Source organism: Monodelphis domestica, chromosome 4, assembly GCF_027887165.1.
Source record: "Monodelphis domestica isolate mMonDom1 chromosome 4, mMonDom1.pri, whole genome shotgun sequence".
Taxonomy (NCBI): Eukaryota; Metazoa; Chordata; class Mammalia; order Didelphimorphia; family Didelphidae; genus Monodelphis; species Monodelphis domestica.
The window spans coordinates 384,668,365-384,683,489 of record NC_077230.1 but is presented as its reverse complement, the minus strand read 5'-3'; the positions used below and the strand labels follow the sequence as shown (position 1 = coordinate 384,683,489).

The 15,125-nt window shown below is 45.5% G+C and overlaps 1 protein-coding gene across 3 annotated transcripts in view; it reads left to right on the top strand.

Annotated features, from left to right (window-relative positions):
• Positions 1 to 15,125, top strand: part of EPHB2 (EPH receptor B2) — a 309,543-nt gene that overhangs the window by 280,418 nt on the left and 14,000 nt on the right. The window contains exons 7-11 of one of the 3 annotated variants that reach the window (XM_056795607.1): positions 2,311 to 2,473; positions 4,151 to 4,259; positions 6,246 to 6,310; positions 12,777 to 12,899; positions 13,453 to 13,700. In XM_056795607.1, coding sequence (XP_056651585.1) covers positions 2,311 to 2,473; positions 4,151 to 4,259; positions 6,246 to 6,310; positions 12,777 to 12,899; positions 13,453 to 13,700 — 708 coding nt within the window. Of the gene's footprint in view, positions 1 to 2,310; positions 2,474 to 4,150; positions 4,338 to 6,242; positions 6,311 to 12,776; positions 12,900 to 13,452; positions 13,701 to 15,125 lie in introns of all 3 variants that reach the window. The other 2 variants (XM_056795606.1, XM_056795605.1) reach the window with 2 other exon arrangements.

The following is a 15,125-nucleotide window of genomic DNA, read 5'->3' as shown; positions in this document are numbered from 1 at the left end:
AGGAGACATCTGCCTGGAGGTGATAATTGAACCCAAGCCCTATTTCCCTGGTTAAATCCCTTTGAGTCTTGAAGTAGAAAGAATATTGCACCTGGAATCAAGAGAACTCAGAGTCAAGGTCTGGCTCTAATTCTTACTAACTCTGACTGTGGACATTCTTTGAGCCTCAGGTTATCTCCCTCTATAGAATAGGGTGGATTATGCCTGAACTATCTACTTCACAAGGATTGTTGTAGAGAAAGTCTTGCAGAAGCAGCAGCATCCCAGCCATCACAAAGCAGTCCTTTCCATAGCTTGACTGAAAAAGTTCTTCTGACACTGAGACTAGAACATCCTGTTATCCATAGTTTATAGTACATTCATTTATACCTGGGGTGTATGGGGTGCTCAGGGAGGGGTAATATCTCTGGTATGGCTTGTCATGCCCTTCTAGGGCAGCTCTCCAGCCACTGACCCTCACCTGACACCCAGCTCTCACTTGGGGCTCCTAGTAGCTGCTAGCATGCGGCAGCGGCCACACCCCGGGCAATGGCTTCGACAGGCCAGCTAAACCTTGTGAGAGTAGCCATCGGGTCGACGTCGACCCCTGGTGAACTAGGGCTTTGCTCACCCAGCATGTGAAGACTGCTTCGGCAGAACAGGCGGAAGAAACCAACAAGAAGGTTCAACGGCTGAGATGGCGACGCAGCAAAGCACTGTGGAGTGCTTAGGGCTTGTTGGAGCACAAAAGACAATACGGCCATCCAATGCAGCTGAGGAAGTCTCCAGCTGTAAAGACTTTTCGTGCCACTGGACCCAGGCTTCCAACGCCCAGAGAGTGGGACTGTCTCTGTGCATCGACTTTTCCACTTAAATCTTCATGCATAGGTGTCTTTGTGCACAAAAACGCACAAAGACAATCGTCATCCTCGGTTTGAGAGACAACCAACATTGGTTTCTTTAAATGTCTAGTTCTTTTTTTTAATGCATTGTATCTATTTTATTGGCTTTAATATCTCCTTGTAATTTAGGTTATTATAACTTAGAACAGAGAATGTCAGACTTGAAAGAGGTCTTAGAACATAGTATATCAGAGCTAAGAGGGCCATAAGACATAGAATGTCAGGACTACAATGGACCTGAGAACCCAGAATGTCAGAGCTGAGAGAAACAGAAGAACCCAAAATATCAGAGCTGGAAGAGACCTTCGAACAGAGAATGTCAGAGCTGGGAGAGACCTTAGAACAGAGAATGTCAGAGCTGGGAGAGACCTTAGAACAGAGAATGTCAGAGCTGGGAGAGACCTTAGAACAGAGAATGTCAGAGCTGGGAGAGAGCTTAGAACCTAGAATGTCAGAGCTGGGAGAGATCTTAGAACAGAGAATGTCAGAGCTGAGAGAGACCTTAGAACACAGAATATCAGAGCTGGGAGAGACCTTAGAACAGAGAATGTCAGAGCTGAGAGAGACCTTAGAACACAGAATATCAGAGCTGGGAGGGAACTTAGAACACAGAATGTCAGAGCTGGAGGAGACCTTAGAACAGAGAATGTCAGAGCTGGGAGAGACCTTAGAACAGAGAATGTCAGAGCTGGGAGAGAGCTTAGAACAGAGAATGTCAGGGCTGGGAGGGACCTTAGAACCCAGAATGTCAGAGCTGGAAGAGACCTTAAAACAAAGAATGTCAGAGCTGGGAGGGACCTTAGGACAGAGAATGTCAGGGCTGGGAGAGACCTTAGAACAGAATGTCAGAGCTGGAAGAGACCTTAGAACAGAGAATGTCAGAGCTGGGAGAGACCTTAGAACAGAGAATGTCAGAGCTGGGAGAGAGCTTAGAACAGAGAATGTCAGAGCTGGGAGAGAGCTTAGAACAGAGAATGTTAGAGTTAGGAGAAATCTTAGAACCTAGAATGTCAGAGCTGGGAGGGAGACTTACTAGCTGTGTGACCTTGTAGGACTCTAGAGTCCTACATTTAGAGCTAGAAAATACCTCTCAAATCATTGACTCCAGAGCCTTTATTTTATCTCTGAGGAAACTTTTTCACCAAGAAGTTAAGTCTGAAGTCAGTATAGGCAGTAAGCTGGGCTTCAAACCTAAATTTTCTGACTACAAATTCTGATAATTTGATTTCTTCACCTGAAAATTGGGATAAGAATACTCAGGACCTTCCCCTTTCCCTGTCAGAGTTGTTGTGTGAGGTTCAATGAGATAACGAGTATAAAGCTTGTTGCCAACCTTAGAGAGCTCTATAAATATCAATTGTGGTGGTGATTGGGGGCTTCGTTGTCTTCCTTGTTATGACCTCTGCCTGTTGTCTTTGTTCCTTGGCAGGACCTGAGTGAGTACAATGCCACTGCAGTCAAAAGCCCCACCAACACAGTTACCGTGCAGGGCCTCAAAGCGGGCACCATCTATGTCTTCCAGGTGCGGGCACGCACCGTTGCGGGCTATGGGCGCTACAGTGGCAAAATGTATTTCCAGACGATGACTGAAGGTGAGACAGAGCCCTCACTGGCAGAAGATCTCAAAAAAGGGCCTGGGAAAGAATGCCCTGAAGAAAGAGAGTGACAGGCAGCAACCCTCCTGGGGAATTTCAAGCTCCCTGGAGCTCTGAGCTGTGGATGAGAACCTGGCAGGACTGCCAAGGGTCTGGGACCTGTGATTCTAAAGGAGGAAAGAGATTTCTCACACATAACAGATCAAGGAGACTCAAAAGACCTGGACTCTGGGTCCAATAACTATAACCCTTCATATAAGCCCCTCACTCTCCCTAAGCTTCAATAAGGCAGGGCAAAGGACCCTGGGCTCTTTTCCTAGTTCTGCTGTTAGCTCACTTTGGGAAGTACTGTACTTTTCTAAACCATAGTTTCCACATCTGTAAGAATGAGTAGACTGGTCTAAATAATCCCTAAGGCCCTTTCCCAGTCTGCATTTTGTGTTCTAACCATCTGTGTTCTAAGGTCCTTCCCCCTAGCTCTGATCTATTTTGCAACATCCCTTCCTGCTTTAAGGACCCTTCAATTCTGACATTATATGTTCCAGTACTCTGTGTTCTACAGCCCATCTCAAACTTATCCCTTTCTGCTCGGACATTCTGGGTTCTAGCAGACTGTTTTCTAAGCCACTCTGCCCTGGCTCAACTATCCTGTATTCTAACATCCCTTCCAGCTCTGACATTCAATATTCTAAGGACCCTTCTAGGCCTGGAATTATATAGTCTAACACTCTGTGTTCTAAAGTCTTCCCCAAGCTCTGATCCTGTGTTCTAGCATCCCTTCCTGGTCTGACATTCTGGGTTCTAGCAGACTGTGTTCTAAGCCACTCTCCCCCAGCTCAGCTATCCTGTATTCTAACATCCCTTCCAGCTCTGACATCCAATATTCTAAGAACCCTTCTAGGCCTGGCATTATATAGTCTAACATTCTGTGTTCTAAAGTCTTCCCCAAGCTCTGATATCCGTGTTCTAGCATCCCTTCCTGTTCTGACATTCTATATTCTTGAAACCCTTCCCACTTTCATGGTCTATGTTCTAAGGGCCCTTCCATCTCTGACACTGTAGTATAAGGACTTTCCCAGCTCTGACATTCTTTGCTCTGTGGGCCCTTCCAATCTCTAAGAATCTGAGTCCAAAATTGCATGATGGGACAAGTCATTACTGACTATGGACTAAGTGTGGTGGGTCAAATGACCTAGCATTTATTAGACACATAGAGTGCGCTAAGCACCAGGCAAAGAAAAGCAACAGTGTCTGCCCTCACAGAGCTCACAGTCCAATGGGGGAGACAGTATGTAAACAAGTATGTATGAACAAGATCCACACTGGATAAATTGGAGGGACCCTGACCTGCCCTCACAGGGTTTACTATGGTCTAGTTGGAGAGACAAGAGAGCAAATCATCAGACAGAATATACAATCATTTCCCTCACACTATAAGAATTCAGAGAAGAAAGAGATCACTGCGGTCTGTCACCACAGAAGACATTTCCAAGCTGCGTAGCTTACTTGACCTGGCATTGGGGTCAGGGTCAGGGGAGGAGAAACAGAACTATTGATTGATTGGTTGTCCTGGAAGAGCTCCCAGTCCTGCTTTAGAATGGGGAAGAAAAGCGGAGGGAAGGGATTTGGGGAGGAGGGGTCGCTGTTCCTGACATATCCCATGTCCTTCCCCAGCCGAGTACCAGACAAGCATCCAGGAGAAGCTGCCTCTCATCATTGGCTCATCTGCGGCAGGGCTGGTCTTCCTCATAGCCGTGGTGGTCATTGCCATCGTGTGTAACAGGTGCGCCTCCCCCCGCCCTGGCCCCTTCCGTCTGTCCACCCGAGTGCCGGGCTCTGTCTCTCTGTCTAGGCACTACAGGTATGCCTGTGTTTATACTACAGTGAGCCTTAGAACAGAGCGGGCATTTGCCTATAAGGTGTGGGCTAAGTGCTCCTCACCACCCCCACATCCTCCCCCCAAAAAACCATTTTCCAGCCTCCTACCAGGGGATTAGACTAGATGATCCTTTAATTGGCCGAGGCTCTAAAGGCTGCGATGCCCCAACAAGCCCATTATTGGTGTCTGAAATTCTCCCATTAGTGATATATTTCTTTAGTTGACCATTGGTTTCTTTTTTAAAAAAACAAAGTCCACTGAGAGAGGAATGTGCTGTATCCCTGAGACCAATTGGTGAAAATCACTGGGAGGGAACTTTTCTAGCAATCAGAGATGTTTAGAAGTGAAAGTGTGCTTCCTTTGGGAAGGAAGGAATTCCTGGCTCTTCAAGAAGAGGCTCAGTAGTCTCTTATTAGGAACATGGTAGAAGGAGATCTATGCTTTGAGTGCCTCTACATTCCCTTCCACTGAAAATCTAGATTTCCTGGACCATCATGGGAATAAATTGGCCAGATTGCTGTCCCCAAAAACCAAGCAGCAGAAAGGATTGGTCACAGGAGGGCTCTACCACTGTGACCCTGGGAAAGTAACTACTAATCCCTCTTGGCCTCAGTTTCCTCATCTGTAAAATAAGGGGGTTGGAGTAAATTATTTCTAAGGCCTATTCTAGCATATGAAAGGGCCCATTCTGTCAATAAGTAGACATTTCTCAGACACCTACTTTGTGCCAGACACCATCCTGATCACCAATGTTTCATGTTAGTGATTCGTTCAGTTCAGTCCAATCCATTTTTATTAAGTACAATACAGCTTCTTTGAGGGCAGGGATTGTATTTTAGTTTTTGTATCCCCAGAATAGTACCTGGCACATAGTAAGATAAGCATAGAGATTGGACCTGGGATTTCACTGGCATTGGGAACTACCTCCATCTAATGTAGGTTGGCACCTTCTCTTTAAGGAACAGAGAAACTCTTTAAGAGAGTTGTCTAGAACACTGAAAATATAAGTGACTTACCTAAGGTCACGCAGCCAATATCAGAGTCAGGACTTGAATCAATGGTCTTATTGGCTTCAAGGCCTGCTCTGTCTTCTTCATACTACTTCTCACTATATACATAGCAGGCACCTAATAAATGCTCATTAATCAAAGTATTGGGGTGTTCCAAGTCCTGTGCTTGGCCCTAGAGGTACAAAAAAAGATCCAGCATAGATCTTGCTCTCAAGAAGCTTATAGGATGGGGGCAACTAGAAAACACAGTGGATAGAGTGTCAGGCCTTGAGTCAGGAAGACATGGATTCTAATTTGACCTCAGACACTTCTTAACTTTGGGACTCTGGGCAAGTTCCTTAACCCCAACTGCCTAGCCACTCTTATGCCTTAGAATTGATACTAAGACAGAAGGTAATGGGGGAGAGAGACAGAGACACAGACAGACAGACAGACAGACAGACAGACAGACAGACAGACAGACAGACACAGAGAGAAGAGAGAGACAGAGACAAAGAGAAAAGCTTATAAAATGGGCAAACAGGAAGGCCATGGGGGGATTAGAGTTGATAAAAGAGGTTGTGCTCCTTGACAATGGATCCTTGGATTTAGGAGGAGGAGGAGATGGTACCAGAAGAGAGATAGGGGTGGTAGCTGGGAACCAGAGAGGGGAGGGAAAAAGAGAAAAGAGGTTGGAGGGGGAGGTCATTTGGGAGAAGGGGCAAAGAAGCCCATTCCTGGAGATAGAAGACCTAGAGGGAAGGGTGGCTGCAGTGGGAGAGGGAGGGGATTGGAGCCTGAGTAAGGGGCCCTGGGAGACTCTACCCACCCCTAGGCTGGGATTCACAGACTCCTCCCTGCTTTCTTGGGTTACTTCAGCTCATGGTTTTTGTTCCAGAAGACGGGGGTTTGAGCGTGCCGACTCCGAGTACACCGACAAACTGCAGCATTACACCAGTGGCCACAGTATGTATCTAGCAGCCCCAGCTGGGGCGTCCAAGGAGGGGGTGACCTCACTGAGAGGCCTTCCAGGAGGTGGAGGTGGGGTGGCATGAAGATGGGGCTGGAAAGGGGGGAAAGAGCAGGAAAGAAGGTGAGCAAGGATGGAGACTGGGAGATAGAGAGAGGCCAGGAGGGAAGAACGATGGTTGTCTAGCTGGGGGTTGGTCACAGGAGGTGGCTGCAGGTCAGAGATAGGATGCGATGTTGACCCATGGAGTAGCCTAGAGCAAGGGTAGGGGATGAGGCGATCGGCAGGTGACAGATGTTCAGAAGTGATAGAGCAAAGAGGGGAGCAGAAGAGAGGTTAGAGAGGAGGAAGCCCAGGGAGGTGTGAGCAGAGGGGGCTGGAAACTCAACAGAGGAGCAAAGTGCTGTGCTTAGGAGAGATGCAAAATTGGGGGGGCCGAGATCTGAAGGAAAAGAAGCCCAAAAGGTAAGTGGGAAGGAGACTGGAAAAGAGTCAGACATGAGCAGGGAATGGGGCAAGTAGGCATGCAGAGAAGGGAACTGAGGAAGGAATACATGAGATAAATGGGTAAGAGCTTGGGAAGTGGTTGAGAAGGAGTCACAGACCCCAAGTGAAGGGGTCCAGAGATGGGAAGATGGATGATCCTAAGAGAGGAGGAAAGAGTAGAAGGGAATTAGTGAAGGGACCCAAGGAGGTGAGCAGAAGAGGGGAGTCAAGATGATAAGATGAGGCACCCCTGAGATCAGGGGAGGGAAGAAGAAGGGATGGAGAGATTGAACAGGAAAAGGGAAATTGAGGGAGGATAATGCAAGGTCAGGAAGAGGAGCAGAGGAAAGGCTTCCAGATTCTCGTTTTCCATCCCTCCCTTTTCCTGCGGTTCAAGCTCAGGACCTAAGGACAACCCAGTCTTTCTAGTGTGGGTGACTTCCTTGTTCTTGGCTCCTCCAGCTCCAGTCTTGCCCTGGTCCATAAAGGAGAAAGGCACTGCCTACATTCCCCTTCCTCCCAAATAAGCAATGGTCCCAATTCCAGAAATATGAGCCTCTCTTCAGAGGGGGGCCCAGCAACCAGGTTAACCATGTAGCTTTTCTGTTTGACTAAATGAAAAAGAGCTGGTCCATTTTTGCTAAAAATATCAAGCAGCCAGAAAGGCAATGCTCTTAGAAAGAACCCTCATGTCAGAATTAAGACACCTGGGGCTTCCAGCCAACTCTGTTACTTTCTTACTGTGTGACCTTAGGAAAATTACATACCTTCTCTGGGTTCCAGTTTCCTGATCTATAAAAGGGTGAGTTATTCTAGATGAGGGGCAGTAAAATGAAAATAAAGAGGTCTTGGCTTACATCCTGCCTCCATGTCTCACTAGCCCTGTGTCCTTAAACACTCCGGGGCTCACTTTCCTTGTCTATAAAATGGGTAGAAATGGTCCTGGGATTTCTGGGAATGAATCGGTGTGGTCAGGGAGTGTTTGGAGGATAAATGAAACATCTATGTAAAATGGACACACGCAAACAAATATACTACACCGTCGGGGTGTGATAGGGTTAAAGAGACATCAAAGTGCTTCAGAAATAGTGGAATTGGAGGGGATCAGGAAAGAATTCATGGAGAAAGCAACAGGAAGTCTGTTTAAAACATGAAGCAGGCAAATGCTTGGAAGTGAGAGATAGAATTGTTGAGTTCAGGCAGCAACTGGGGGTCAGATTTGCTTCAGTTTATAAATTCATGTAGTACAGTCTCCAGGGAAGCTAGGTGGCATAGTGGATGGAGCACTGGACCTGGAGCCAGGAAGACCTGAGTTCAAATTGGGCCTCAGATACTTACTAGCTATGTGACCCTGCTAAGTCATTTAACTCTATTCGCCTTAGTTTCCTTGTCTGTAATATAAACTGGGGAAGGAAATGGCAAACCACTCCAATATCTTTGTCAACAACAACAAAAACCCAACATAATATGCAGCAGGAAGTCCTAACGTGGAATCAAATGGAATAATATCTGTAAAGTGCTTAGCTTAGTGTCCAGCACTCAGTAGATGCTTAATAAATGCTTATTCCCCTCTCTAAGTGGGAAGAAAAGCTGGCTGGGCAAATCAGAGCTAGAGTGTGGCGGGCCTTTAAGGGCTTGTCTTTTGTCCTAGAGGTAGAACTGAGCTCCTCAAAATTCAGAGCAGGAGAATAACATGGTGTGGAACATTTGTGTGGAGACCATCAATATGGCTGTTGTGTGGGAGATAGATTGGAGTGAGGAGAGGCTGGTGTTCATTGTCACGGAGAGCGCCATTACTGTATGTACTGACTCTCCATTATCGTATTTGAAAGCAATTCTAGTTGCCAGAGGAGAAGCAATGAGCACTACCAGGTGCCTGATCCAAGGCTTGCCATGACTGTATCTCCCATTCTATCAAGGAGGATGAAACAATGGTTCCCCACGGTCTTGAGTTCACAAAGATCTGGTAGCGTTGACTTTGGTTAACCAAGACACGAATGTGAGCCCTTGCATTTTCTGAAGGAGTTCCAAAATCAGAAAATTTTACATAATTAGACCTTTGATTTTGGAGAAAAAAGGGCATGGAGTCATAGAGAGTGATCTGGAAGGTATTATGGAACATGGCATGTTAGAACATGGCAAGAGCTGGAAAGGACTTCAGGACATAAAGTCAGTGCTATAAAGGACCTTAGAATATAGAATGGCAGCCAAGCATGGTGTTGGCACACATCTGTAATCCCTGCTTCTAGGGAGGCCGAGGCTATCAGTTAATAATAAATCAAATCAAATCAAAAATAAAGTCAATCTAGTATCCACACTGACTAGCACCAATATGATGAGCCTCCAGGATCATGGGGCCACCAGACTATGTCAAGGGAGAGTCAAACTGGCCCACGTCAGAAATGGAGTGGGTCAAAAGTTGTCAGTCAACACTAGGATCAAGCCCATGAGTGGCTGCTATACTTCCAACCTGGGCAAGAGAGGGACACCCAGTCTCAAAAGAAAAAGGCATACAGAATGTTAAATTTGGGAGGGATCTTAGAACATAGATTGTTAAAATCTAGAAAAGCAAAGTTGGAATGAATGTAAGAACATAGAACAACAGAGCTAGACTGAAACTTAGAGCAAAGAATATCAGAGCCAGGAGGAAGCCTAGAACATAGAATATCAGAGCCAGGGGGAAGAGTAAAACAAAATGTCAGAGCCAGGAGGGAGCCTAGAACATAGAATATCAGAGCCAGGAGGAAGAGTAAAACAAAATGTCAGAGCCAGGAGGGAGCCTAGAACATAGAATATCAGAGCCAGGAGGAAAAGTAAAACAAAATGTCAGAGCCAGGAGGGAGCCTAGAACATAGAATATCAGAACCAGGATGTAGAGTAAAACAAAATGTCAGAGCCAAGAGGAAGCCTAGAACATAAATTGCCAAGGAATTAGAGAACCTAGAATGTCAGTACCAGGAGAAAACCTAGAACCTAGAAGGCCAGAATTGGGAGAAGCCTTAGAACATGCAGTAGCAGCACTGGGGTGGACCTTATAATTCATCTAGCCCTCATTTTCCAGAGAAAGTAATTTATATCCAGAGGGAAAGTGACATCATCATCTTCTTCATAGCTAATGCATATATGGCTCTTTTAAGGTTCACAGAGTGCTTTGCAAATATTATCTCATACAGCTAAAGTTAGGGGAAGAACTAGAACCCAGAATCCTTCATCGTCAGGGAGTATACTTTCTACTCTAGAAGCCCTTCAAGTTACCAGAATGGCTCCAAAATTCTAAGCATGCTGGTTCACTGGGACCTGATGATCTATGAAAATGAGGTTCCTGCATCAAATCATCTTCCCAGTAGAAGTGATGGTTTAGCTCTGAGCCATCCCCACTCCCACACCCAGTCCACATGACAGCCACTAGCCAGGTTTCCAACTGGATTGATGACTAGCGTTTCAGAAAGGCAGGTGCAAGGCATGCAACCAAGGAAGAGAATTTCTCCTTGTGTAGCTCTAACTAGCCCTTGTGGGGATTGAGTTTCGAAAGTGGGCCTCGTTAGCACCAAGATCTGACCAACAAGCTCCTAGCCCCAGCTGGCAATTAAAGCAGGAGAGATTTCCTCGCTCTTCAGCAGGGAGGGAAGATCAAAGCCTTGGAGCTGGATACGGGCAGGTAAGCCGCAGGCCTTTGCAAGGAGGAGTCTGCAAATCTTTTAAAGCTAAAAACCTAGAGAAGAAAGGAAATTTTTTTTATTTTTTTATTTTTTGCCAGGGAACTGACACCAGTGCCTGACTAGGACTAATTCAGGAAGGGAGAAACAGGCTGATTGACTATTTCAGGGGGAATTTCCACATGCTCAGCCCCAGATCCAAGAGCCAGGTTCTAGGAACGATCTCGTGTCTTTTACAGCCAATCTGTGCAATGAGAGTGAGCTAACTTACTGACAGCTAAACTTCAGGGATCTCCAGAGAACCATAGTCTAATACTGGTTCCCATTTCTTGGAGCACATTATGATCCACAAAGGGCAAAGTCCTAGGTTCAAACCCTGACTGCCACTTACAAATGATCTGATCCTGGGCAACTTATTTTCCTTCTCAATATCTGTTTTCTGCTTATAAAATGAAAGGCTTAAATAAGATGATCTCTAAGGTCCTTTCCAGCTCTGAAGTCTATAATCAAGAATCTGGATTGCTGCATTCCCCAAATCAGAAGCAGCTAGGTGGTACTGTGGCCTGGAGTCAAGAAGATCTGAATTCAAATCCTGCCTTAGCCACTAGCTGAGTGACCCTGGGCAAGTCACTGATCACTATCACCCTCAATTTTCCCATTGTAAAAGAGATCAATTAGTAGTGTAGTACTTCCCTCATGGGCAACTAGGTCAGGAAGTCAGGAATCAGGCAGACTCCTGGAGTCAAGAAGGAAGACATTTGCTGAGTTCAAATCTGGCCTATGTTATCCTGGACAAATCATTTAACCCCGTTGGCCTCAGTTTCCTCAGTTGTCAAATGAGCTAGAAGGAAATGGCAAACCACTCCTTTGTCTTTGCCAAGAAAACCCCAAATGGGTCACCAAGAGGCAAACATAACTGAAACAACAGTTCAGCCACACTTCCCTCACGGAGTCCTGGTGATGAATCAACTTGTAAACATTCAAACACTAGATAAATGTCCATTGTCATTGTCCTTTTAAGCAGAGAAATCCACAGAGGCACCAAGGCAAGAGAAGCAGAAGATGGGGACGCAGGGACCAGAGGAGTGGAGAGAATGATCCAGTTTAGCTAGAGTACATAGAGGGCTCCAAGAGGGATTCACTGGTTGTCCATATGGTGCAGCAGAAAGTATGTGGAATCAAAGGTCCTACATTCAAATTCTTATTATCTGTGTCACTGACTATAGACAGTCACTTCCCCTCTCGAAGATGGGGCTGGACAACCAGTAAGATCCCTCCCAGCTCAAAATCTGTGACCCTAATCTGAGATAAAACAGGAAAGATGGGTTCATGCCCAATGGTGGAGGGCAATGGATACCAATCAGGCCCCAGGAGTCTGCACACCGATCACAGATCTAGAATGGGAAGGGACCTCAGTGGCCAGTGAGAAACCATTGAAGATTTTGATGCAGAGGAAAGACATGGCTAGGGATAAAGAAGGAAACTTCTTCAATTGAAGTGAAGAATTTGGGGAAGTAACTTTCACAGCTGATACGATACTTTCCAATTGGTTGAAAAGAAATATTTTTGAGTGGAAATCTATTTTTCAAAGCCATCTTGTTTTTAGGGATGTAGCTTATCATGGATATGAATATGCACAGCCCCTGCACTCTAAAAGTATATATAATCCATGAGGGATAAAATCTAGACATAGTTACTTAAGGCAATATGTGAGAAGTAACTGTATAGACAATAAATGTGGTCAGAATGCAGAGGCAAGAGATAGTCCTTTGAATAGGGGGATCAGAGAAGACATCATGGAAGAGATGGGACTCAAGCTGGGCCTCGAAGGATGGGGAGAATTCTGAGAACCGCTACTCTCACAAGCACAAGGGGCAATATGAGACCATGGGAAGAGCCCAGTACTTGGAAATTCAGAAAACCTGGGCTTGAATTCTGGCTCCAACATTTATTAGCTATGTTAACCCTATCTGGCCAGTGGTTTCCTCATCAATAAAATGAGAAGAGTTAGATGACCTCTAAAGTCCTTCTTGGCACTAAATTCTCATAAACTAACTTTCCTGTACATTGATCCTTTCTCCTCAAGTCTCCCTCTTCCTTCTTGACTCCCCACTTCCTCATCACCCACTCACTGTCTTGCTCTGGGATATTCCTTTCTCCTGGTTGATTTGAATAGACTTCCTTTGGGAGGGCCCTTAGGAATGGCTTTACCTTGCCTAAGAGTGTCTGCCTGTAGCTGAGTGCTCCTTCCCAGATTTCTGTCTGTATCAGTGCCCACAGTTTGGTGTGACTGAGCTCTGATCTCATCCCCCTCTCCCAGTGACTCCAGGCATGAAAATCTACATTGACCCCTTCACCTACGAAGACCCCAATGAAGCCGTTCGAGAGTTTGCCAAGGAAATTGACATCTCCTGTGTCAAAATTGAGCAGGTGATTGGAGCAGGTAGGTGGTGGGGGGGCCCTCACGAACATTGTGGCTTCTGCCATCTGAGATCCCCCTCAATTTCTGGGAGAATCCATTGCAGATGTGTAGGTCTTGGGATGAGAGGGGGAGAAGCCATTTACTTATTTCTCAATGAGGAATCAATTTTTCCCACCATTTTTGATCCTTCTTCTCTAGAGGTCCAGTTACTGTAGATGGAAGAAAACATGGTAGGAGGCAGCTAGGTGGCACAATGGATAGAGATGGGAGATCCTGGTTTCAAAACTGATATCAGATAGCTGTGTGACCCTGGGCAACTCACTTGGTCCCCATTGCCTAGCCCTTTACCACTCTTCTGCCTTGGAAGCAATACACAGTATTGATTGTAAGATAGAAGATAAGGGTTTAAAAAAGAGAGTTGGAGAATATGGTTAGGATCCATTATCTAGAAGATGGGCTAGTCTTTGGGAAGGAAAAGCAACAATCTCTGTAGAGCCATGTGAGTGGAGATGACATGGAAGAGAACTGCCATCTTGTGAATGATCCACTGTCCCTTTTTGTCTGCCCATTCCAGGGGAATTTGGTGAAGTCTGCAGTGGCCACCTAAAGCTGCCAGGCAAAAGAGAAATCTTTGTGGCCATCAAGACCCTCAAGTCAGGCTACACAGAAAAGCAGCGCCGGGACTTCTTGAGCGAGGCCAGCATCATGGGCCAGTTTGATCACCCCAATGTCATTCACCTAGAAGGCGTGGTCACCAAGAGCACACCAGTCATGATCATCACTGAGTTCATGGAGAATGGTTCTCTGGATTCCTTTCTCCGGGTAAGAGAAGGTAGAGTAGATCAAGGAAATAAGGGAAAGGAGAAAAGAGGAGAGGAGGGGAGCAGAAAGTAGAAAGGGGGTCAGTGATGGCAAGACCAGAAAACAAATCATTAGAACAAACTATGTCAAAGCAAGAGGGTTGCCTGAACCCATTCAAAGTCATGCTACTAATTCATAACCTGAGTATTTGTTTTATCATATGGAATTCAAAAGGTTGTCATTAAAATATGGAAATAGGTCTTGATCAGTGATACATGTAAAACCTAGTGGAATTGCTCATTGGCAATGGGGAGCAGGGGAAGAACATAAATCATGTAACCATGGGGAAATAGTTTAAATTAATTAAATAAAATTTTTCAAATTAAAAAAGAATTTAGAAAAAAAGAATAAAAAACTTTGCCATTAAGATATCCCACTTCTAATGGGGTTTATCATCATTCCAGAGGCCAAAATCACTTTTGGAGGAGACCCTGAAACCAAGATATGCTATTTCCAATCAGAAAGATGTCAAGCAATATTTTAATACTCAGTCTTCTTATGTTTCCATAGATCCAAGCCCCCCCTAAGGGCATACCCAACCCTCTGGGCATCCATGTCCAGAATCATTCCTAAAACTCCCAGGAATCCACTCTTGAAAGACCCCCATAAACTTATACTGACTCATTTTCTCTTAGGTTTGCTACTGCCAGGTCATTGTCAAATCCCTTTCTCTCCTCATTTTTTCACACTAGTATCTTCCTCCTTATTTCTGAATATAGGCAATGACTGCTTCACACTCTCATTAAAATATTCAAGGGCTCTGACTTCCTGACCATGCCACTGATTTCTGGTATCAGGGCATTGGGGGAAGTGAGTGTGAAGGGTATTATTCACAACTAAAGGCAGCTCTGAGCCCTCCTCCTCTCAGACTCACAGCTGAAACCCCTTCACATTCTACCAGAAGGGACCTTAGTTTGTAGAACACTAGCCCATGGGACTTTAGAGCAAGAAGAGACCTTACAACATGGAATATCAGAACTGGGAGGGTTCTTTCAACATAGAGTGTCAGATGGAAAAGTGTCCTGAGAATGGAGAATATCAGAACTGGACGGGATCTTGAGACACAGTGTCAGAGCTGAGAGGGACCTTAGAACACAGAATGTAAAAGCTGGAAGTAATCTTAGAACATAGAATGTTCAGAGCTGGGAAAGGCTGTAGAGCAGGGAATATTAGAGCTGGGAAAGGCTACAGAGCAGAGAATATTAGAGCTGAGAAAGGCTATAGAACAGAATATTAGAGCTGGGAAAGGCTGTTGAGCAGAGAATATTAGAACTGGGAATGGCTGCAGAGCAGAGAATATTAGAACTGGGAATGGCTGCAGAGCAGAGAATATTAGACTTGGGAAAGGCTATAGAGCAGAGAATATTAGAGCTGGGAAAGGCTGCA